General features: G+C 37.8%; 1 protein-coding gene across 11 annotated transcripts in view; it reads left to right on the top strand.

Annotated features, from left to right (window-relative positions):
• The first annotated feature begins 7,970 nt into the window (after positions 1-7,970).
• Positions 7,971-24,628, top strand: part of TASOR (transcription activation suppressor) — a 49,519-nt gene continuing 32,861 nt past the window's right edge. For 8 of the 11 annotated variants that reach the window (XM_030762367.2, XM_089919480.1, XM_022572828.3 and 5 more), the window contains exons 1-7: positions 8,244-8,782; positions 16,566-16,711; positions 18,921-19,013; positions 19,747-19,819; positions 20,240-20,331; positions 20,815-20,976; positions 22,619-22,743. In XM_030762367.2, the coding sequence (XP_030618227.1) occupies positions 8,455-8,782; positions 16,566-16,711; positions 18,921-19,013; positions 19,747-19,819; positions 20,240-20,331; positions 20,815-20,976; positions 22,619-22,743 (1,019 nt within the window). In that variant the 5' untranslated portion in view covers positions 8,244-8,454. The other 3 variants (XM_089919484.1, XM_089919483.1, XM_089919482.1) reach the window with 3 other exon arrangements.

The following is a 24,628-nucleotide window of genomic DNA, read 5'->3' as shown; positions in this document are numbered from 1 at the left end:
TCTTCTTACTTAGAAAACTTCACCAACCACCGTGTGAAGTTAGTATAAACCTGAGTTTTTCTTCAGGTGGAAATGGCGGTGGTATAAATGATCTTATAACCGGGTCTGTACTGGTTAGCCAGCTGACATAACACAAGAATCGCTCCCAATTGTTAAATCCTTTTTATTTCAATAAGCGTTGGATTTGGCAAATGATGTTCATCCGTCTTCTCAAACGCAGTGAAAGGCATTTTGAATTTGCATAAATCATTTAAAAGGCATTTGGCAGACACACCCTAACTTATATTTTGGGGTGTGATTTCCAATAATAAAGTTTGCTTAAAGCGAGACATACCAGTAAACACTTAACGGGGTAAACGCAAATCATGTTATGTGACATAGCGATATTCTTGCCAGAAACTATCAGATAGCCACTCTGTCCTCAGCAGTCAAAACATATTTAGTAAACACCTACTGTGTTCCAGGCACTGTGCCAGGCCCAGGGTTATTGTGGTAAGCAAACCCAGACATTGCCCCTCAGCCCATGGAGTGGAGCATAGGTTCTAGTGGGAGAGATAGATATAATTAAATAATCCCACAAATGAGGGAGTAATGACAAATTGAGAGAAATGAGAGGTAAATAGTCTGAGTGAAAAGAAGAAGGTTCTATGAAACCACCACACAGGGAAAGCCAACCTCGAATGGGAGGGGGATGATGGAGGAAGCTTACACAAGGAAGTGAAACTTAAGCCAGAGGAAGTGCAGGAGCTAACGGGGAAGGGGTTGTCCAGGGAAGAAGAGCAAGCACACCATGCTGGGGAAACAATATGTGCCAAGGTTGATCATGTGGCCAGGGGAGCTCGGCAAGTGTGCCAGACACAGGAGATGCCAAGGAGGAGCTTAGGGAAGAGAGGTGGAGATGGAAAGTAGAAAAGGGTCAGGATCAGCAGGGCTCTATAAGCCATGTGAAGAATTCTTATCTTTAGCCCTTGAATAATGAGAACATGCAGAAGAGTTTTTGTTGTTGTTTAATTGAAGAGTAACATCATACAGTAAAACGCACACCTTTCAAGTATAGAGTTCAATAAATATTTATGTATGTATATACTGTCTTTGTATATACATATAACTATCACCTAGATCAAGATATAGAACATTTTCATCATTTCATAAAGTTGTTTCATGTCCCCTTTGACTCAAAGGGGACCCTCTCATACCCCCTTCCTCCCCCTGACAGACACATAAGGGAACCACTATTCTGACTTTTATTACCATTTTTGTCTGCCCTTGAACTTCATATAAATGGAATCATACAGTACGTACTCTTGTGCCTGACTTATTTCACTTAACATCATCCCTGTGAGACTCATTCATGGTATTACATGTAACAGAAGTCTTAGAAGAGTTTAACTCAGAAATGACTGAAGTGGTGATCATTTTGAAACATATAGAAATAGTGACTCACTCTGCTGTGCACCTGGAACTAACATAGTGTCGTAGGTCTTTTACACTTCAATTTTTAAAAAATTAAAGAAAGAAATGAAACCAAAACTTAAACCTTAGTAACAGCTCTTGACTCCTGGGTTTAGTTGAGATTTGTGGTTACCTGAGTCAGCTGTGTAGTTGAAGGGCTACTCACATGCTGGTTCATCCCTAACCTTATTATTATTTTCAACTGAAGATTACTTGTGTGCCTTCTCTTCCTTGCATAGAAGTCTTTCCTTCCAGACATCAACCATGATGAACTTCAATCCAGTTTGTTGTCAGGGTCTTATACTTCCTTGAGACACGCCCAAGAAATATCTGCTCAGTGAGTAATAGAACAAGTTCTTTGGGGGAAAGAAGATGACTCATGGAAGTAGAATTATTGTTTTAGCTCAAGCATAATGGAAGGAATGGCAGTTTCATATATTTTTAATGCATCTGAATAGGCCGTGGAGTTGTAGTCTTATAGTACTGTCCTTATTCACAAAATGAACGGGTTGAACTGGTTAATCTCCTTAAGGTTCTATGCATTGGATTAGTGGTGGTTTTGTTGATTGGCCTTTATTATCTTTCGCTGCTGCTGATCAGTGGAAAGGTTAAAAAAAAAAAAAAAAAGCCTCCTAGCTATATGGTTGAAGTAGGTACCTGTGAGCATCAAATAATGTGGTTTACCTGAAAAAAAAAAACACATGAAATTGCTTTGCAAATGTTAAAGGCTGTTTTTACTGTTGAATCTTTTTAGTGACTTTGTTCACTTCAAAGGTACTGTTATGCTTTTATTTCTATGTGCGAATCCTGTAACTCTAACTATATACTTACCTAATTGATTTGACCAGCATGTGGGAGTCTATAATTCCTCTCTGTTGAAACGTAGGGATCCTTCTAAAATCTCTGTATTGGATTTCTGGATGATTATTAAGATACTACTGTTTCACTCTTGCGTGAAGTACTGAGTAATCACAACGACAGCTTCTCAGTATGCTTTTCTATATATTTTTTCCTTTCTCTTATTTTTTAATTTAAAAATTTTATTGAAATATAGTTGATTTACAATGTTGTATTACTTTCAGGTGTACAGCAAAGTGATTCAGATATATATGTATATATATATTCTTTTTTTAGATTCTTTTCCATGATAGGTTATTACAAAATATTGAGTATAGTTCCCTATGCTATATAGTAGGTCCTTGTTGGTTGTCGATTTTATATATAGTAGTGTGATTATTTAATCCCAAACTCCTAATTTATCCCTCCCCGCTCCTTTCTTTTTAAAATGTTTTTGTTTTTGTTTTTTTAGTAAGTGATGCATTCATATGCTTTAAAGTATAAAAAGATATGGACTGAGAAGTCTCTCCCACCTCTGCCCTCCAGCACTGGTTCCCTTTCCACAGGCAACCACTGTAGCTAGTCATTTATGTAGCCTTCTACAAAAGTTTTATGCAAATAGGTGTATATACATAACTGTATTTGCCCTTTTTGGGGTACAAATGCTAAACACTCTATCCATCTTGTTCTGTACCTTGGCTGTTTTGTTTTAGCACTTAATGAGCTTCTTCATGAGAAAAATGGGGAAAATATGAGTACCTACCTCACAGAGTTATTTTTTTAAAAGATTTATTTATTTTGTTATTTTTTGGCTGTGTTGGGTCTTTGTTGCTGCACATGGGCTTTTCTCTTGCTGTGGCGAGCGGGGGCTACTCTTCTTGTGATGCGCGGGCTTCTCATTGTGGTGGCTTCTCTTGTTGCGGAGCACAGGCTCTAGGCACCAAGGCTTCAGTAGTTGTGGCATGCAGGCTCAGTAGTTGTGGCGCACAGGCTTAGTTGCTCTGAGGCATGTGGGATCTTCCCAGACCAGGGCTCGAACCCGTGTCCCCTGCATTGGCAGGCGGATTCTTAACCACTGCGCCACCAGGGAGGCCCCCTCACAGAGTTTATTGTGCAAATTAAATAAATTTAACATATGCAAAGCACTTAGAAAAGCCAGGTGTTTTGTAGCCTCTGTATTAGTTTTCTATTGCGGCATAATGAATTACCACAAACTTAGTAGCTTCAAACAATATCCATGTATCATTTCACAGTTTCTGTAGGTCAGAGTATGGACATGGCTTAGCTGGTTTCTCTGCCTGGGTCTCACACAGCTGAAATCATGATGTCAGCTGGACTGCATTCTTACCTGGAGACTCACTAGGAAAGAATTTGCTTCCAAGATCTCTCAAGGTGTTGGCACCTGTAGAATTTATGGCAGGCTGTTTCTTCAAAGCCAGCAATGGGAGAGACTCCCTGCTGCTTGGAATCTCTGTCCTCTGGTAATACCTAGGTCCTCTATTTAAAAAAAAATTCAAACATAATTCATATATCATGAAATCAATCCTTATATACTTTAAAGTGTGTAACTCGGGCTTCCCTGGTGGCGCAGTGGTTGAGAGTCCGCCTGCCGATGCAGGGGACATGGGTTCGTGCCCCGGTCCGGGAAGATCCCACATGACGCGGAGCGGCTGGGCCCGTGAGCCATGGCTGCTGAGCCTGCGCATCCGGAGCCTGTGCTCCGCAAAGTTTATAACTCAGTGGTTTTTAGTACATTCACAAAATTGTGCAACTATCTCCATACCTAATTCCAGAACATTCTCATCACCCCCAAAAGAGATCCTATACTCATTAGCAGTCAGTCTATCCTCATTCCCCCCCTCTCTCCAGGTCCTGGTAACCATCAATCTTCTCTCTGTTTCTATGGATTTGACTATTCTAAACTTTCATGTGAATGGAATCACACAGTATGTGGATTTTTGTGTCTGGCTTCTTTCACTTAGCATGTTTTCAAGATGCATCCATGTTTTGGCATGTATCAGTATCTATTTTATGGGTATACCCTATTGATAGACATTTAGTTTCCAATTATTTACTATTACAAACAAAACTTGATATCCCATTACAAATAACAATGGATATCCTTGAATAAACCTTTCAAATGTGAATGAGCATATCTCTACTACAAATTTCTAGAAGTAAAATTGCTAGCTCAAAGGTTTATGCTTCAGTAATACTGACAGTTATTGCTGAGTTATACTATTTATATCCTGTCTTTTATAGTACTGTTTGAGGAAGGGAGGTGAAATGGCATAGTGGAAAATGCACTGAGTTCTGGACTTTGTTTTGCTACTAACGAGAGGTTAGCCTAGGGTGGTTATTAAGAGCATGGGCTTTGAAGGCAGACTGCCTGGGTTAGAATCTTGGTTCTGCCACTTAAAACTGAAATGACCATAAGAAAGTTAAATAACCCCTCTGTCTCAGTTTCCTTATCTGTAAAATATGGATAGCATTAATACTTTTTGTGGGGATTAATGATTCAACACATGTAACACTCCTAGTACCAGTGCCTGGCACACAGAAAGTGCTCAATGAATGTTAAGTCTTCTTACTAGCCTGCTATGTGATCTTGGTCCACTGTCTTTTCCTATTTTTAAAATGAAGAGTTGAACTGGATTATTTTTGTGTTTCCAATTTAAAAAGGCAATCGTGGTCCCTGCATATTTAATTATACACTATCTCATTGTTCTCTAGTTTTCCTTGTGTTGTTGTTTTGTCCATTACTTAGGGTAGGGGACAATGTAGGTTTTATTTTATTTTTTAATTTTTAAAATTATTATTATTTTTGGCTGCGTTGGGTCTTAGTTGCGGCACGCAGGATCTTTCGTTGTGGTGCACGGGCTCTTTGTTGTGGTGCATGGGCTTCTCTCTAGTTGTGGTCTGTAGGTTTTCTCTTCTCTAGTTATGGCGAGCAGGCTCCAGGGTGCGTGGGCTCTGTAGTTTGTGGTACGTGGGCTCTACTTGAGGTGCGCAAGCGCAGTAGTTATGGCGTGCAGGCTTAGTTGCCCCCCAGCATGTGGGATCTTAGTTCCCTGACCAGGGACTGAACCCAAGTCCCCTGCATTGCAGGGTGGATTCTTTATACCACTGGACCACCAGGGAAGTCCCCTAGGTAGCTTTTATATCTTTAACCTTTAGTAGCTCTTGCTTCAGAACCTTGTGTATCAGTGGTAGCTCCTCCCCTTGAACCCCCATCCCCATATACTGGATATCTATATGCATACATGTATATAAACACATATGTGGATACCCTCTGTATCTCACTGTGTGTGTTAGTGTTCCTGAGATAGCAAGTTTATGCCCCCTCTATCCCTTTCCTGTAGCTGATTCTTAACTTTTAGGTCTCCGCTTAGCCATCACCATAGATTCTAGTTTTAGACATATTTTCTGATGAACTGTAAACATGAAAGAGGTACCCGTGTCCCTTTGCTTCAGAATTATATCCTCAGCACACAGCACCCAATAAACAACTGAAAAATATTTCTAATATTGAATAGTAGTAATGTTATCCAGGTGAACCTAAAATTTTTAATCTACAATAATTGAATATATAGTTAAAATTATATATTAGAGCTTCCCAATCCTCTTACACCTTATAAGGAATAATACTGAATTCATTTAAAATTTAAAAAAATAAATGACTTGGAATGAAGAAAAATTTTATCCTCACCGAATTTAAGATTCTATTTCTGTGGAAGACAAATGGTTCTCTCTGGGCTTAGTTTTAGGTACTCTTTACCACCAACTGGTGTGTTTGCCTTATACATATCCTAGGACTTCTACCTTCCGCGTTTAAGCTGGCTTTTGCTGACCAGATGAGGAAAGCCTTAGCTGAGCAGTGGCACCAGTATGCAGTTGTTCCTACTTATCTTTAATCTGATAAAAATGAGTTTTTAGAAATGCCTTTAATGAACCAACAACAGAGTTACCCTTTGGAGACCCCAACACCTGAGTTTCTGATAGCCTCTACTATCAAGTAAAGCTTCTTCCTCCAAATTTCGAGGGTAATTTTTAACTTAAAATAATGTAGCATTTTGCCTCAACATGGCCCTAGTGTTTTCATCAGTATTTTAAAATGTTTTTATATTAACTATTTACTAAAAGGAATAATTGTTTTATACTTTCCTATGACTTACTGAGCTGATTCAAATAGGTTGGGCAAGTCATGATTAGCTTTTCCTATTAGCTGTTAAACAGGTATGATATTTATCACAGGACATTGGAATCCAATTTTGCTATTGCCGTTGGGAATGCTCTTTAAGTAGCAGCCACGTGGCAAAGCCTAGGGTTTTATTATAATTATAGGTTTGGTCAGTCAACTCCTGGAGTTTGAAAATTGAGGTCTGGGTCCCAATCCTTATCCTACTGCTTAGAGATGGAGCAAAATGTCAATCCTCATTTCTCCATACATAAAATGCATAAAGGTACAGAGCTGCTGTGAAGATTAGGTCTTAAGAGAAGCAGTCAAGGGCAAGTACTTTATTTGGAGTTAAACAGACCTGGCTTCAAATTCTCATTTTGTTAATTTGTTCTATATCTTGCAATACTTATTTTTTATTTAACTATAGTTTACAGATTCTTTTCTATAATAGGTTATTACAAGATACTGAACACAATTCCATGTGCTATACAGTAAATCCTTGTTGTTTTACAGTGGTGTGTTTCTATTAATCCCATACTCCTAATTGCAACACTTATTTTTTTTTTATTATCCCTGCTTTATTTATTTTTACATCTTTATTGGAGTATAATTGCTTTACAATGGTGTGTTAGTTTCTGCTTTATAACAAAGTGAATCAGTTATACATATACATATGTTCCCATATCTCTTCCCTCTTGTGTCTCCCTCCCTCTCACCCTCCCTATGCAACACTTATTTTAAATTGTGCATAATAGTATCTCCCTAACATCTGTTGTTGTGAGGATTAAATGTACATAGTATACGTAAATCGCTTTGTCCAGTGCCTAGCGTCCAGAAAGGACCCAAGAAATATTACATTTTCTCTATTCACCATAACCCAAATAAATAGTAGTTTCAACCTAATCGGTGTAAGCTGTTTTAAAGGCCTTCTACTTGACTGTCAAGTTGTTTTAAGGGAAAGCGATCGCTTGCTGTATATTTTTTAACGTGGCTGCAGGCGTTTCTATTTTTCTTTAATATACACGCACTTGAGGAAAACTGAAACACCAAAGGGAAATCTAAAAGCCAGCAGCCCCTCTCTCCTCAAGCTCCCCAGAACCAAATCCTGTTAACATTAGGCTATGAAGTCAAATCAAAGGACCAAGGTATCGACTGTTTGCTGGAGGCGTGCCACTGGTTCTAACCCCTCTAGATAAAAGAGGGGGGCGGGTGGGAGTAATGTGTTGTAAAGGTGCAAGATCCGGTGGGAACTGCAGGTCGGTGAAGTGGGCCCCCGAGGCTTTCATGCTCTTATCGCTGCAGTCCACTCTCTTATCGCCACTCCAGGGCTTTATATGCACGTAAATATTTCACAAAGCCGAGATCGTCCCACAACCACTGCCTCTGTACTGTCCTGGCCGATGTGAATCGTGCGCGGAGAAGCCGGGTAATCTTGCCCGTAAAGAGGCGACGCCTGCGTTCTCGGGACCTGGCGCAGCGCGCCTCCCTCGCCTGCAGCACTGGCCGAGCGTGCTCCGGGAACTCGCAGCTCGTCCTGAGGCCCATCCACCCCGCAGCTGGCCGCGGCGTCGAGGTACTCTCCAGCCGTTGCGGTCGCCCCTTTTGGCGGGCTCCGGCGCCCCGAGGCTCCACCCCCCGGCGCTGTCGGTCCGCACCCGCGGAGGCGGGCGCCGCGCCCCCATTGGTGGAGCGCTCCGAGATGGCCCCGCCCCATCCCGGCCCCGACGCCAGCACGTTGAGTGGTGGGGGCCGGCAGAAGAACTGCCCGAGCGAGGAGCGGCTCTTGGGGTCGGGCCGCACGGTTGTAGCGCCTGCTTTGGGGCCCCCGAGAGGCTGCTGGGCCGGGATAGCGGCCAGCGGCCACGGGGGGGAAGGGGGTGGGTGGGCTGAGAGCAGCTTGGCGGCGAAGCTGGCCCGCCACCCCTTCCCCCCACCCCCGTCGACCTTGTAGGCAGAAGCTTCCCGGTGCTCCTCACGCCGGCGCGATGGCTACTGCTGCGGAGGCGGAGGCCTCTCCGCCGACGGACGCGAACTGGGAAAGTGGCGGCGGCGGCGGAGACGACGAGCTGAAGCAGGCGCTTCCGGAGCTTGAGTCCTCCCCACAAAATGGCGGCGGCCTCAGCGTCGCGGAGCCCGGCGGCGGCGCCGGGCCTGAGGAGACCGCGGCTGCCGAGGCCGCCCCGAGCCTCTGCCACGAGCAGCCTCAGGACTCCTGTGAGGCGGGCGCGGCCGCTCTGCCCAAAGGCCCCGAAGAGCCCGAAAGACCCGTTAGGAGGAGTTTTCAGATCCCCAGGAAGAGCAGAGAAAAGAAAGGTGGTGCTTCCCCTTTTTCCCAACCCCTCTTTCTCTCTCCCCTCCATCTTTTCATTAGAACCTCTCTGTCTCCTTCCCACACCCATCCGAGACACGTAAACACGCATGCAGCGCCAGCCGCCTCTCCCCGCACTGCCACGGCCGCCCAGCTGCTGCGCTTGGTGCGAGAGGAAAGCGGTGGAACCACGCTCCCTGCTCCCCCTCTCCCCGTGGAAGTTGGAAGTAGCTCAGGTTTGAAGCTTGTCCGTAAGGCTGCAGCTCCCAGAGAGGAAAGATGGTGCTCGGCGCCCCTCCCTCGCAGCCCCTGAAGGCGGAGAAGCTGATGTGTCCTCCTAAGGATGCTTCTGAGAAGTCTCACTGTGGAAATAACCCGTGGCCGTGGATTCTGGGGCTTTCTCCAAGGCCATTGCGTTGAGAGGACCACAAGTGCTTCTCCCTGTGGAAATTCTTCAGCTCTATGCGTCTACTTGAAATTTGCTCGATGTCAGCGTCTTCCCTTGTTTAGACATCTCCGTTAGATGTGATTCATGCACACTGCTGTTTGCCATCACACTTCATTTCCATGTAGATTTTTTTTTCTTGTTTTTGAAGCGCTAGATAGGGCTGTCTCTAAATCCGACGTTAGTATGTTTTTTTCTTGTATTTGAGAAGCTTGGGAAGGTAGGTTCTTGGTGCAGTAATTTCCCTGTGGAAAAAAATAGAGGTCAGCTTATGCCCAAGAGTCACCAACTTGATCTTGCAGATGAGAGAACTTCAGAAAAATATTTAAAAGTCCAGTCTGGTTTTTGGAACCAGTATGGGAACAGTTAAATGAAGTACGTTACCTTTTTAAAACTTAATGCCGTATTGTGACACCTTTCTAATGGAGGAAGTTATCGTTTTCAATTCTTAGAAAACAATTTTTGACTCTCCAGCGATTTGGGATACTCTGTCTGGATTTAGTCAATTTAAAGCGTCTTTTTGTTTTAGTGCGTGGTTCCGTTTTTTCAGATTTGCTTTGGAAAGTAATAGGAATTTTCTTATTTGCGGAAAACTTTTTTTATTTGTAACTTGAATCTTGGTAAAGAGACTCTTGAATGAAGCATGTGCTTCCTCTTGCCATGTGCATAACCAGCTACATTTGCACACCTGAAATTGTTAGCCTTCTGTCAGTAAGATACAAATAAAGTCAAATTGTTAATTTCTATTTGGATGATAAAGCCAGGAAAATCCTTGGTGTGAGAAACGATGTTGAGAAAGATGAAGTTATCTTTTGTCCACTAGCATGCAGAATGTTTCTAGAAGTATCTTTTAAGTGAGTTAATGTAATACATTTTAGGGTTCAAGAGAATTCTTGTATAGGTCAAGGTTATCAATCCTTTTGGTTCAGTTAAGATGTATAGTCTATATGAGGAAAATTAGATTTCATCCTGAGTTAACAATTGGTAGAGAATAGGTTGGAAGTAGATTCAGATGGGTTCTGGTTATAGGATCGAAGTAGGAGGTTGAATTTTTTTCTTTTTAAAAATTTTTTTAGCTTGATAAAATTTTGAAGTCCGTTTTTTTAGGGTTTTAAGCAAAACAAAGCATGATGTACCTCCTTTTAATTTTTGATAGGACCAGGAAATTGGCATAAAACCGATTTGGGTTGAAATGTGGGAGGGCACTAGGAAATGTTGAAAGGCACTGTTTGCTTGTGTGTTTTTTTTTTAATTAGATAATTCCAGAGGTTGCTGTAAAATAGACCTCATTTGAACACATTAAAAGTAGATAATAATTGAGGAATTAGGAAATATAAAACCTAGTTGTCTTTGCTTTCTCCCCTGAGTCTGATGCTTCTTTGGGGGAAATTTGTTACCTTTCTCCTCTTAGGGAGGTTTTGGTAAGGAAAATATAACACAGTGGACTTTTTTCATGTTTCGTGAAAGTGAGTAATTTTTAACTTGTCTAAATATTTGTACACTTAGCAGCAGCTGTTCAAATAGTGCAATAGCGATCTAAATAGCACTTTTAAAACTTAAATAAGCAGCTTTTTACCATCATGGACTTCATCCTGTCCAACCTGAAAGGAGTTAATACTTGGTGATAGAATTTAATAGAAAAATATAACTTTTCATTAAAAAAATGCTTTATCAGAAACAGTTCGGCAGGTACTGCTAGTTTCACACTTGATCCCAAGATAATGTCCTCTTGGAAGACTTGAAAGGTATCACTTTATGTATAGGATTTGGCTAGGTATTAGTGGTGTGGTCATCTGAGTCTTTTATCATGAATATTAGATCATTTTCAGTAGATACCTCTGCTTGAACTTTTCAGTATCAAAGGTTCTGTTGCATTCGTATTTTAATATGGCAGACCTTTGCTTGTGACTGCTTTACCAGTGAAATTTAAGATTAGGACTCATGTTTTTGGTAGCTTAAAGGTAAATCTTTGTGAGTATAACTTGACTCAGTTCTTTTATTGGTCTTCACGGTAGCATAACATCCAAAATAGTGCCATTCTAATTAAGTAATGATATTGACAAACATTTTATAGTGCTTAATAAGTTATAGGCATTGTTCTCAGCAGTTTATATGTACTAACTAAATCTCAGTAATCCTGTGTGGTAGGTACTATTCCCATTTTACAGATGAGGAGACTGAACTACTGAGGTAAATAACTTGCCCAAGGTTACACAGCTAGTAAATGGTGGAGTTGGAATTTGAACCTAGGTGTAGAGTACTTCTTATTTCTTCTTTATTGTAGAAAAGTTTTAGTTCACTTAAAAAAATTTTTTTTAAACAACTACTAAATATAGTGATGTTTAGTATGTCTTCATCCCTGGGGAATTTTGAGATTCCAAAATTATGTTCATTAGAAAATTAACACATTTAATAAGTACTCACTGATTAAGTGATCCCTTGACTAGAAGAGTAAGATTTTACTCTTTGTGATCTATGTGCTATTCTGTTTACTTATTGGCTGGGCTACTTTCTGTACTGTAAGGAGTCACTGTTACATTTAACCAAATTGTGGAATTGCACTTCGTCAGTAGATGTTTCACTGTTGCCTTCTTCTACTCTAAAATCTGATAGTGTAAGTCATCAAAAGTAAATTAAAATCAGTAATTGTATTTGATATAATTTTTCCCTCCAAAGGTCTTGGGAAATGAAGTAGTAATGATGCACTTTCTGGAAAATGTTTATTGGTTAATGCTTTATGTAGGGCACAAGATTAATTGCTCTCGTGCATCTGCGTCTCGTGCAGGTGCATCACAAACTAAATGCTCTTACGCACCTGCATCCATACTAGTCTAGTTCAGGAAAATTAAAGGCCAATTCTCCTCCCAAATCCCCATCTTTTCCCACAGAATTTGGAGTTGTCTTTTTGAAGACTTTGGGGTTGAGTGTCTTTCTTAAGGAAATTTGCATGATGTTTTAGTAGTTGTATATGAATGGCTTGGTTCTAAGTACCACAGTTTTCCCTACATAGAAGTAAATCTGAGCAGGAATGTACAGGCAGAATCCAGTCATCCACATAAAACGTTTGATAGGCGCATATAAATTCTAAGTAATGGAGGTAAAACTTTCTTTGACGTATTCCCCAGTCCAAAAAAAGTCAAGTTTCATATTATCTCTCTAGATCTCTGCTAGAATGTTTATTACTGATTCTGCACTATATTCAATCATGAGTAGAGATGATTCACCCATTCCTACAGTATTATGTCTGTAGTAATTTTATTAGACTGAAGAAAAATGATTTTTAAAATGTCTAAATTATTATGAGGAACAAATGGATATTCATTGTATTTTAGTCATTAATATCCATAGACATCAGAGAGATGGATTCAGAGAGAATTGCAGACCAATGAGATCCGCAGCCTACTCTTTGCCATTTCCTTTTCTTCCATGAATTACTTTAAATTGGAATGTATATTTTGGAATTTCTCTTGGTATATTTTTATAACGCTGGTCCATCTTTTTTTAAGTTTAGCTTGTTTTTACACTTATGTTTTTTTTTACATATACACATAAACAATACAAACACAAAGAGTGGCATTGACACTAAATGAGTTGGTAAAAGTAGTTGAGGAAAAATGCTCCTTTGACTAAGAAACAAAGCTACTATTTGGTGACCTTAATTTTATGTCTATTCCAGCTGCTTAAGTTTAACATTTAATTCTTAATATGTTTTGTATGCTACCAGTAATATAAAATACTCAATTCTAGTTGTGGTTCTGTGATATAGACAGTCTCCTCATATGAATTATAAATCTCCAAGTGCCTTTCTAAGTCTTTTCTTGAATCCCATAAAAACACATCTATAAAAAGGACTCCACTGATGGTCTAATGGTTAAGACTTCGTGCTTCCACTGCAGGGGCACAGGTTTGATCCCTGGTTGGGGAACTAAGATCCTGCATGCCATGTAGTGTGGACAAAAGAGACAAAAAAAATGATGAAAACACATCTATCATCAGTTTTGTCAATAGAAGAGCCTTGTGAATTATCAGAAATCAACTCAGTAACTATCTTTCTGACATGAATTTGATGGAAGCACTGTAAATAAGCAAAATTATATGTTTCTTAATGTCTGGAAGAATTATTATGACTGCTGTTAACCTTTATAAACCAAAAAAGGGTGTTAGCTATGGCTTTTGGCCCTGTTAAATGCAATAAATGAGAAAGAAATACTAAGAAATGAGATTCAAAAGAAGACATAAGAGGGTAGAAAGAGCATTCTAGACATCAAATTCTTTTTCTTTTATTGCTAATTTCCATACAGCTAATATAATTTCTTGGTCTAAAATGAGGAAACAATTCTGTTTTTCCAGCTCTTGGAATGATTTGTTTCAGCACTTATATTCAGCACTTACATATACATGTTTTACTTATAGTTCAGGAAACAAGATTTGCAGCTAGGGAGCCTTATTTTGAATTCACACCTGCCCTATTCACGTATCAACCTTGGGCCAAGTTAACTGTTAGCTCAGTTTCATTTGTGAAATGGGCATAATGAACTTCATAGGGTGGTTTTGATGATTAAATGAGATAATGCATATAAAGCTCTTAGTACAGTATCTGAAAAGGAATAATGAGCCACTAATTGTTAGACTCAAAAATTGTCAGAATCCGGAGAACAGTATATTGGATTCTGACTTCCTATGTGAAATGGATGATAAATATATAAAATGTTCTGATCCCCTACGGGTAGTTATAGGTTTATTTATTATTATTGCCTCAGTGATGACCCATAATACTGTGATGTATATATGTTTTCTTTAAAAGAAGTGACAGGATGTGTTGATCAGGTATGTCCTTTAGAGGATTATTAAGGACAAAATAGACCACCAGGGAATGTACATTCAGAACATAAACTGGTTATATTTCTAAACTACTATTACCAGCACATTGACTTGAAATCTTTAAAAATAGTTACAGCATAATTTTATTCTTACAGAAATTGATAATTGGGAAGAAAAACTAGAAATTATAGCTTTGGCCTAACTAGTAAAGCCAACTGAGATGTTTGAAATATAAAATACCTACTAGGACACAGGTATTGTTAGACCTAAAATCTTGCACCTTTTTCTGTATTTTTATTCACAAGAATTTTTTTCACACTGGCAGTCTACTTGAGTATTACTTGAGGTGACTAGGACATTGCTTTGGAATGAAACAGAAATGTTAAGTACTTTTTTGAAAATAATTTGAAAGTTAATTTCTATATAAATTTATATGATTTAACTTGAATCTTTCACTTTTGGTTAGATTGACAGTGGAAATAGTGTTGGAATAGCTTAGCTAAGGAAAATGATTTCATTTTGTAGATTGTAAAATTTCATAGAAATTTAAAGCTACTTCTTTTGATACTTCTTTTTGGCACATCTTTAGATACCTGAAGTCACTTGTTAGTTTAGAAACATAAAAATCAATCATACATAAAACCCAACTTTAAGAATCATGCTTGGCTCATTTTGGATGGGAAAGCCTATGAAAACTTCCACATGCTGTTTTCCCTCACAAGTTTTTCCAGTTTAGTTGGGGACAGACACAAAGATAAAACGTTTTCTCCTACTGTATTCTATAAAACAGATTCGAATTGAGAGAATGGATGTCTCCGTTTTTTGAGCTTTCATTTTGTTTTCTATATCACTGAATGGTTGAATTTGTGAGACCTAATTTAAAATGACAACAATCATATTTTGGTAGTTTAGAATATATTTGGATTCAATATAAAAAAGTCTTGACAAAGTTTATTCTCATCTTCACTCACTCAGTCATTCAGCTTGGGGCCAGTGCCCCAAGAAAAGGTAGAGTAATGAACAAGGCAGATATAGTTCCTCCTCTCATGGAGCTTACAATCAGTAGATTATTGAGTATCTCCATTTGCTATAAATTTTATTATAGCACACTCTGTGTTTAGTAGTTCTTTAGTTCTTTCTGAGTGTTTTTTTTCTTGCTTACTCCTACTGTCTTTATTGCATTATTATAAGTATGTTGATTTTATCCTGCGGCCACCTTTTTTAGCGTGCAATTCCAAAGTAGTGGGAATCATTTGTTCTATACACATTCTCTCATTGAAAGCTACATTTTTACGGGCACTTTTGTAATATATACATGGTTTGGTGGATGAATGGATATGTCATTTGACGTTATAGGGAATACAGTAAAAACAGTTGCTCTTTAGTACCTTTGAGAGTATGTACAAGTAGAACACCGCTTTCAGTAGTGGCCTAAAAGTATTTTGAATGACATTTATTGACTCTATAGTATCTTGAAAGAAATTAAGGTAATAGCATATAACATAAGTTCTATGAATACTTCTATCTACCGTGAAAAATAAATGGTTCCTTTTGGTTTGGGGAAAGTATATATATAGACTTGATGTTTTAAATTTATAAGTTATTTCATAAAGTGGAAATTTGAGGTTATTAGGCTACTGTTTGAAGAACAAATTGTATATTTGACTTAAGTATTTTAAAAATTAAAGGGAGTATGCAGTAGTTGGTGGAGTGGGGAATAAAAACTTTTACTGTTTTTCTTTGCACCAGATGCTGTTCTTAGAGCCTTTTCCATGTGTTGTCTTATGTGCCATATGGCATATAGTGGTTATTAGGATAGCTGGAATTCTCCTTTTTACTGAAGAAAGTACCGAGCTTGTTTTGTTAAGTCATTGATTTACCCAAGGTCTCCCACAAAGCCAGTAAATGCTAGACCTGATATTTGTGTCCTGGTCTGTCTCCAAAGTTCCACATCTTTCCATTTCACCAAGTTTTCATAGTAAATATCCTCCTACTTTATATTGGTAATACAAGAAGCTAATGGATGCAGCATATTTTATTCTAACTTTAGTATTAAAAACCAGATAGAATCATTTTATTGTATAGACAGCTAAGTGTCTTAAGTGTTTTTATGCTTTTACTTATGGCATAAGCATTTCATTTGCTGAAATAAATGGTCCTAGACATACTACCTAAATGTAACATAAAATAGGAGTTGAGGCAAGTTGAGTTTATACACAGGTTCTTATGAGCGTCTTTAAGCAGTTTAGGTTGCCTAGTGTAGCATCCCCTAAGTTTTGCAAAATTGTAACTTCCTTTTCTGCATGTGCAATGCCAGATGCTCGCTGCTGAAGAGTTTTTTCTTTAGTGAATTAATAAGTATCTCTTTTGCATATCACAAAATAAGATAGCCTTGATGCTTTTTTAACTTTATTTAAAAAGTTATATTAACTTTATTTAAAAGTTATATTAACAAAGCCACAAAAATATAAAAAACTACATTTAAGATGGAATCTTAAAATTAATACTGTTTTTTATTTTAGCACTTTTTCAGCCATTAACTCCAGGCTCTCGGGAATTTGAAGATGTTTTAAATATTCTCCACTCATCTTACCTTGAACCAACTTCAGTAACAAATTTTAACTACAGACGTGCTTGCTTGATACATAATGAGCTTTTGGAAAAGGAGGTATGTTTTTTTTTTTAATTTATTTATTTTTATTTATTTTTGGCTGTGTTGGGTCTTCATTGCTGCGTGCGGGCTTTCTCTAGTTTCAGCGAGCGGGGGCTACTCTTCGTTGCTGTATGCGGCCTTCTCATTGCAGTAGCTTCTCTTGTTGCAGAGCATGGGCTCTAGGTGTGCGGGCTTCAGTAGTTACAGCATGCGGGCTCAGTAGTTATGCCTCGCAGGCTTCAGTAGTTTTGGCATGCGGGCTCAGTAGTTGTGGCTCACGGGCTCTAGAGCACGGGCTCGCTAGTTGTGGCGCACGAACTTAGTTGCTCCGCGGCATGTGGGATCTTCCCGGACCAGGGCTCGAACCCGTGTCCCCTGCATTGGCAGGCGGATCCTTAACCACTGCGCCACCAGGGAAGTCCAGGAGGTATGTTTTAAATTGTGCTTTTTGTAAGATTCTTCAGAACCAGTTAATAGCCTGGAATTTGTTTTACTTTCTTCCTTTTCTTTAAAAATGCTAAAGTTCTTAGGAAAACCAAATTATGGAGGGGGAAAAACAAGTTTTAAATGGCATGTTGTTTTCCCTAAACACTGTTGATATTGCACTACATTTATCTGTTCTGTTAAATTAACGTGTGATTGTGTAAGATAACTTCTTTTACTAACAATGAATCTTAAGCATAGGGATAGCTTATTGTATAATGGCTTAATTGTAAATTCATTACAAGGCTTTTTGCTCTTTCAAGCGTGTTAGTTAAATGGAATCTCTAAGAGCATATTATGTCTAAATTAGAAGGTTAATGAAATAAAATACGTTTTGTTTTTTTTTTTAGGATATGCTTAATTTTTTCCCCAGTTATTGCCTGGTAATTGAGTTATCTTAATATCATTAGTAGAAATTCTTAGTGAAAAAGTGAGAACAAAGGGGAATAGTTGAGCCTGTTAGGTAGGGAATTTAAGTTTCATATACAAATTAGAATCTTTTTTTGAGTTTTGATTTAGGAAAAGCCATAATAATCCTGAGGTAATACAAATGAGATGTTTAGAAATATTTGATGTGTATATTGCTTTCTGATGTACATGAAATACTATTAATTTTGTACTTTTATAGGTTGGTTAATCTAGTGCTATGAGAATTTAACTTTGAAAGGATCCCTAAAGTGGATGAATGTTCCCGGCTCCCAGAGGAAGTTAAAACCTTGGTAGTTTGATGTGGTTTCATGATATGATAGGAATTATTTGTTAATTTTATATGAAAATTTAAAGATTCATTAATTATATTATTGAAGATCGGTAATAGCCTGAACATGGCATGTAAATCTGTTAGGTGTGGGCTTCATATCTATTTGCTTGTATCTAAAAGTGAAAGCCAGCAGTTGAGGGTGACTTACAGTTCAGATGTACTTAGATCAAGTCACTCTTTTATCCTGGAAATGGGTATGGAACATGGCTTATGTACTTGGCACTGAGAATATAATTGTAAAGAAATGAAACATTTTTCCTTGTCCTAATTGAGTTTATAGTCTAGAAGTTGGTCATTAAACAGAGATTTATTAAACCACCTATATGCAGTGCACCATGTCAGGTAAAATGAAAGATCCAAAGATAACCAAAAAATGAACTTAAAAATCTATGGGAGGGCTTCCCTGGTGGCGCAGTGGTTGAGAGTCCGCCTGCCGATGCAGGGGACACGGGTTCGTGCCCCGGTCCGGGAAGGTCCCACATGCCGTGGAGCGGCTGCGCCCGTGGGCCGTGGCCGCTGAGCCTGCGCGTCCGGAGCCTGTGCTCCGCAACGGGAGAGGCCACAGCAGTGAGAGGCCCGCATACCGCAAAAAAAATCTATGGGAGAGTTGGAGTGTGGTAAGATTTTAATAGAAATTTAGTTAAAATTGTTTAGCACTAGATGCTTATTTGACTATATTGTAAGGATAAAGATCCAATTATAATGGGAAAAAATGAAGTGTAGAAATTACAGGGAGAGAAAAGATAATTTCCACTTTCGTAGATATGGATTTTTTTTTGCCATGCCTCGCGGCTTGTGGGATCTTAGTTCCCTGAGCAGGGATCAAATCCGGGCCCCCAGCAGTGGAAGCACAGAGTCCTAACCACTGGACCACCTGGGAATTGCTGATTTGGAATTTCTTAGAAATAAGCTTCCTGAAACTCTTAGCTTGAAAAACATAAGCACATACTAAGGAGTCGTTATAGATTTAATTTCATTTAGTTTACAGAAAAGCGAAGAGAACTGAAGTTTGATGGTCGTTTAGATAAAGAACTTTCAGAATCCTATGCATTTCTGATGGTTGATCGGTATCAGGTAAGTGAACCCATTTTATAAAAAACAATTTGAAAGTGCTTCCATTGTAAGTTACCTAAATTTGCAATTAACCAATACTTGATTTTTTTTAACATCTTTATTGGAGTATAATTGCTTTACAATGGTGTGTTAGTTTCTGCTTTATAACAAAGTGAATGAGTTATACTATACACTTGATTTTTATAGACTAACAATTTTTTGATGCAGAAATGGAAAAAATGGCTTAGTGCAAGGTATTTCATTGTTTGTAATTTGCTTTTCAAATATGTTCATTTTTTCTTTGATCAAACCTAATTTTCCCCCCTGGAATGTGCTTGATAGTAAATAATTTTTCCTTTATTAAAGTAGATTATCTTCTATATTACTGATTATATGTGCTGGGAACTATTTTTACTCCTTTGATCAAAGATGTTTAGGTGGAGTTAATTTCTCTTTAAATAGTTTGCCAGGACTAATTCTTTCTAAAAGGGCATGTTTATATATATGAATGGCATGAATTCTAAGTATAGGTCAGACCTGGCATAAACAAAAATAGATTACAACTATGGTTACATTGGAAGTGTAAGCCAGTTTCACATTGATATTTAGTCATAAACTAGCATGCATATGTATAATTTCTGTAACATAAAAAAATATAATTTAGAAGCTTGGATTTTACTTAAAACAAGTTTACAAACTGTCTTTTCACATTTTTAATGTATTGACTGTAAGATGAAATGTTTTGTTTATTTAGGTTCAGAGCATATGTGAAAAAGGATTACAGGTGGGCCAGTCCAAAATAACAATTCTTGGCAGTCCTTCCATGGGTAATCTTTTTTCTTTTTTCATTTACCTACTACTAAGTTGCCCTTTAAAAATATATTATCTAATTTCGCTGTTGTCCTTATAATTAAATTCATGTATGCTTTGTCATGTTCCCAGAAAAAGAGACTAGTTTCAGGTTCTGCAATGAAAACCAGTTTTATCCTTTGTTTCTGATTTTGCATACTTCCAATTAAACAAGGGTTATCTTTTTTTTTTAATCTCTTAGTCTAGTTCTAGTGATTTTGAAAATTTTGATTTTTCATGTTTTTTCTAGTTTTATTTTTTGCTTTGGTTAAATATCAGCTATCATTACATTTTTTTTAAAGGTGTCATACCTTTTATCTCTTATTATGTTAAATATTTGGGCTTTTTGTATTTGTGTCCATATTAAAACAAAACTTTAATTTTTCCCTCTTTGCTAGGTGTCTATCTTTCTAGGTATGCTGATTTATTACAAGCTAATCCTTTGGAAGCTGGGGCAGTGGGCGATGTTGTTATTTTTAAAATAATGAAGGTAATTTCAACTTTTACATTTCATATATCAAAGACAGCATTTGACTTGGATTTTAGTCGACGCTGTCTTTAGGGGCTTGATTGAATTAAAAACCAGTGCTTGCTTGTGTTTGGCGTATAAAGATACTTTTGAGAGTGGTTTGCCATCTTTAATCTGAGCTTTCTGAGCTTTAGGGTTTGCTTTCCTTTCCAAAGAAAAGAATGAAGAGAGGGAAATATGTTGATAATGTTATTTAAGCTAGTGAAGTGTTGTGAAGAAAATTTTAATTTCCTTGTATTAAATTCAAACAAGCTTTTTTTTTGGTTAACTTTTTCTTACTGCTTCGATATTAGTAAAAAGTGTTGGGTATTACTTTATTACCAGGTATTAAAGGAAAAAGCTGTTGTTATAGGTAATCTATATTCAAAGAGTTATTCTATAATATTAATGTTATACAGTCAGTAATTAGGTTTTGGTGGACTTAAAAGGTTTTCTGTATTTTAGGGTAAAATAAAGAGTATATATGACCCCATGGGTGTAAAAAGTTTGGAATCTATATTAAATAAAAGTGCTTTGGACCCAACACCAAAGCATGAATGTCATGTGTCGAAGAATGCCAATAGAATTACATCACTTTTGGCTTATAGAGCTTATGAGCTTACTCAGGTAAGTACCTGGATCCATTTTAGTGTTATGACCTCATATCAGTTTGTCACTAAATCCTTTAAAATGTCTCCCTTTCAGTTCTCCTTGCCACCACACTAGACTCTGGTTTCCACTTACCACTGCTAGACTCCAGTGACTCTCACTGCTGTTTGTTCAGTGTTTCCAAGATAGCTCAGAAACATAACAGTGGCCCCCCCTTAGACTTACAGTGATATTCAGACTCCTTAGCCTAGCTAGCTCTCCCTGCCTGTAGACTGTGACCTCCAGCCTGTTTTTTGTATAATTCCTGCCCTCAACGATCTCATTTCCTCTTGAAGCCTTGGTTTCTCCTGGCCTTGAAAGATCCTGTCTAATAAAATATTGCTCATTCTTTAAGGTAAAGTTAAAGCCCCTTGAATTACCTTAATTCATATCACTTTGTATTATTGATTTGGTAGATATTTTCTATTTTTATTAGTATTTTTCTAAAATGCAAACTTAGAATTCATTAAGTTTTATTCAGATGTAATTGATTTATAGTAAACTACACATATTTAAAAGTGTAGTATTTGATGAATATCAGTTGTGTTTTTATATGTTGTTTGACTATAATGTTACTCTTTTTAACAAATGTATAAAAAATGTGTATATCTGAATGGATTGTATGTGAAAAGTGGTGGTGCTAACCTCCCTGGAAATGTTCTTTCTTTTTCTTTTCTTTGATTTTTACTTTATTTACATAAAATAAAGTTTATTCTTGCTCTTTTCTTTTTGAAGAATCTCAGTGGGCAAGACCTGTTGTTGGGGGCTTTCAGCAAAAATTATATTCACCAAAGTCATCTGGGCTGACTCATTTGATTACCTTCTGGACAGTAGTATTAGTAGATATGAAATATAACTATAAAGTAGTTACTGGTTTTTGTAGCAGAACTTGTAAATTGGCTTGATGTTTCCAGAAAAATTCCAGGCATTTTTAGAGCAACAGCAACATTATTGGAAGTTTCCCAAGAGAATGGACTTTGAAGGACAGTGCTTTGTTTATAAACTAGGGCATTCTTTTTAATGAAAATCCCTAGACTGCAGGTCAGAAAACCCTAATCTAATGAATGTTGTGAATAGGTGAAGGGGAGAGGCAGATGGATAGGGTAATAGGAAGAGGTTCAGCTGCCTTTGTCACCTATGTTTGTAATCTCTGCCACCTCCCCTTTGTTGCTTTGTCTGCAGTTGGAGTCAAAAGAGTGTTTTTCTTTTGAAATAATGAGCAAAATGCTAGGTTTGCTTGAAATTGTGTTCTTAGTATTTTACTATTGTATCAAATTGGTTTTTCTGGGCTGACCTGGGAGCTTAGGCTCCATTTGTTTCATTTTCATGAGGAAATTTGTTGCACATTCCCACTGGTCAGTTCTTCAGAAGTAAACTTTTGGAATACCTATTAGCATCCTGGCATCTGGTATATATATAGAAGCAGAATATTATATATCATACAATGAATATAAAGTACAAATTATTTTAATTAAATTGACAAGCAGTGCTTAAAGATATTTTTCATTAAAGGTACTTAAGTGGTATTGTGTTTCTCAAAAACCAGGCAGGTAATTGTAAGATTTCACTGTCTGCTTCTTGCCTTCTTAAGGAAGTTAATTTTGCATTTTCTTATTTTTAGTATTATTTTTATGAGTATGGCTTTGATGAGCTAAGGCGAAGACCGAGACACGTGTGTCCATATGCAGTTGTGTCTTTTACTTATAAAGATGATATACAAACTCCAAAGTTCGTACCTTCATCAAGGTAAGACTCGTGAATTTTAGACGTCGTCCAGAATGGTATTATATCACATATCCTGCACTTCTGAGTTAGGAGGAACGCTTTGTATTTCTTCCCATTTTTTTTCCTTCTCTTGAAATTAATTAGATTTATGAATGTTCATGATGACTTTTAAGAAGTCAGTTAGAAGGACAGATACTTAACTGTGTGGAAATAAAAACTAAATTAAACCTCACCAGTTAACCTTTTTTTTCCTGATAGTGAAGGCTTGTGTAGCTGCATAAATGCAGCTGGTGTTTTTGGGTTTTTCTTTCTGGCCATGTCATGTGGCATGCAGGATCTTAGTTCCCTGATCAGGGATCAAACCCGTGCCCCTGCAGTGGAAGCTTGGGAGTCCTAACCACTGGACCACACCAGGGAATGCCCAAATGCAGTTTTGTTTGCTTGTTTGATTTTGTTTTTTGCTGTGCTATGAAGCACGTGGGATCATAGCTCCTAGACCAGGGATCGAACCTGGGCCCTTGGCAGTGAAACCACATAGTCCTAACTGCTCGACTGCCAGCGAATTCCCCCAAATGCAGTTTTTAAAAGTGAAATTTTGTGTATTAGCTCTCCTGGAAATGGGGAGCTTCTACAAATCCTCAGCCCCATCTCAAACCAGTTAAATCAAGTAGTTATGAAGGAGCCTAGGCTGTGGTAGTTTTTACACACTTCCAGGTGATTCTGATGGTCAGTCAGAGTTAATTATGAGTTAATTGATGATTTCTTACAAGCTCTACTATAAGGTGACCAGGTACAAATCAGTTTCTTTTTTCCCCACCCATGGGGGTGATTCCAGAAAATGTTTTGGCAAAATTGAATAAGTAAATTTACAGAGATGTAGGTGAAACAGTTAAATATCTACTTATTTTTACTTTGAGTTCCCAGATTTGAAGTCATGCGTGATATCTATTAATTTAGAAATACTGCAGTTTTAAAAAGCCACATTTCATGAAACAAACATTTTTGAGGTCAGCCTTTTTTTTTTCTTTTTTTTTTTTTGTGTCCCCTGCATTTTTTTGTGTGTCCCCTGCATTGGCAGGTGGACTCTGAACCACTGCGCCACCAGGGAAGCCCTTTAAGGTCAACCTTTTAATCAGTTTTCAGATCAGATTGTCTTCATTTAAGTTGTTTGAGATGCAGCACTTTTTTTTGGTCAGTGAATAGCCCTGGAAACCATCCACAGCCACAAGTACTGATCTGCGTAATATCCTGACAGTTGTGTTTTTCTTTCATTCTTTTTTTTTTCGGTGGCTCTATATTTGTGATCTCCATGATACATTTACTATAGTGCCTTTCAACAGTGATTTTTAAAAGACACCCAGCACTTAATTATAAGGTTATACCCCTAGGAATAATGATTGTCTGTTAATTTTCTTTGCCTTTTTGATTTCATCTGTTGACCCTCCATATCATTTAAAATGAACATCCTTGTTGTACCTTGAATGCTGCCATGAATGCTCCTGCCTCTGCATTTGCTATTCCTCCTCATTCCTCAGTTAGCTGCATAGTTTACACTGTCAGTGAGACCTTCCATGATTTTTTTTTTGAAACCTATGTACCCTTAGTACCTTTCTTCCTTTTTTTCCATAGCACTTAAAACGATCATCATCTGGTAAACTATATACTTACTTTTTGATTGTTGTCTGTCTTCCTTATGAGACTGTAAGCTCTATGAAGGCAGGGATTTTGTTCATCCCTGTAATTCTGTTACCCAGAACTGTGCCTAGTAAATAATAGAAGCTTAGTAAATATTTAAGTATGATTGAGGCTATTTCTTCACATCTCATCACCAAAATAAAGTAGTTGACCGAGACTTTAAAGGACTATATTCTCTCCTGATGGATATTTTTGGGAAAAACAGCTCCCT

This window comes from Delphinapterus leucas, chromosome 10 (genome assembly GCF_059928025.1).
Source record: "Delphinapterus leucas isolate spDelLeu-1000000601 "Yukka" chromosome 10, BTC_Dleu_Yukka2, whole genome shotgun sequence".
Lineage (NCBI taxonomy): Eukaryota > Metazoa > Chordata > Mammalia > Artiodactyla > Monodontidae > Delphinapterus > Delphinapterus leucas.
The sequence above is the reverse complement of the archived record's forward strand: the minus strand, read 5'-3'. Positions and strand labels throughout refer to the sequence as shown.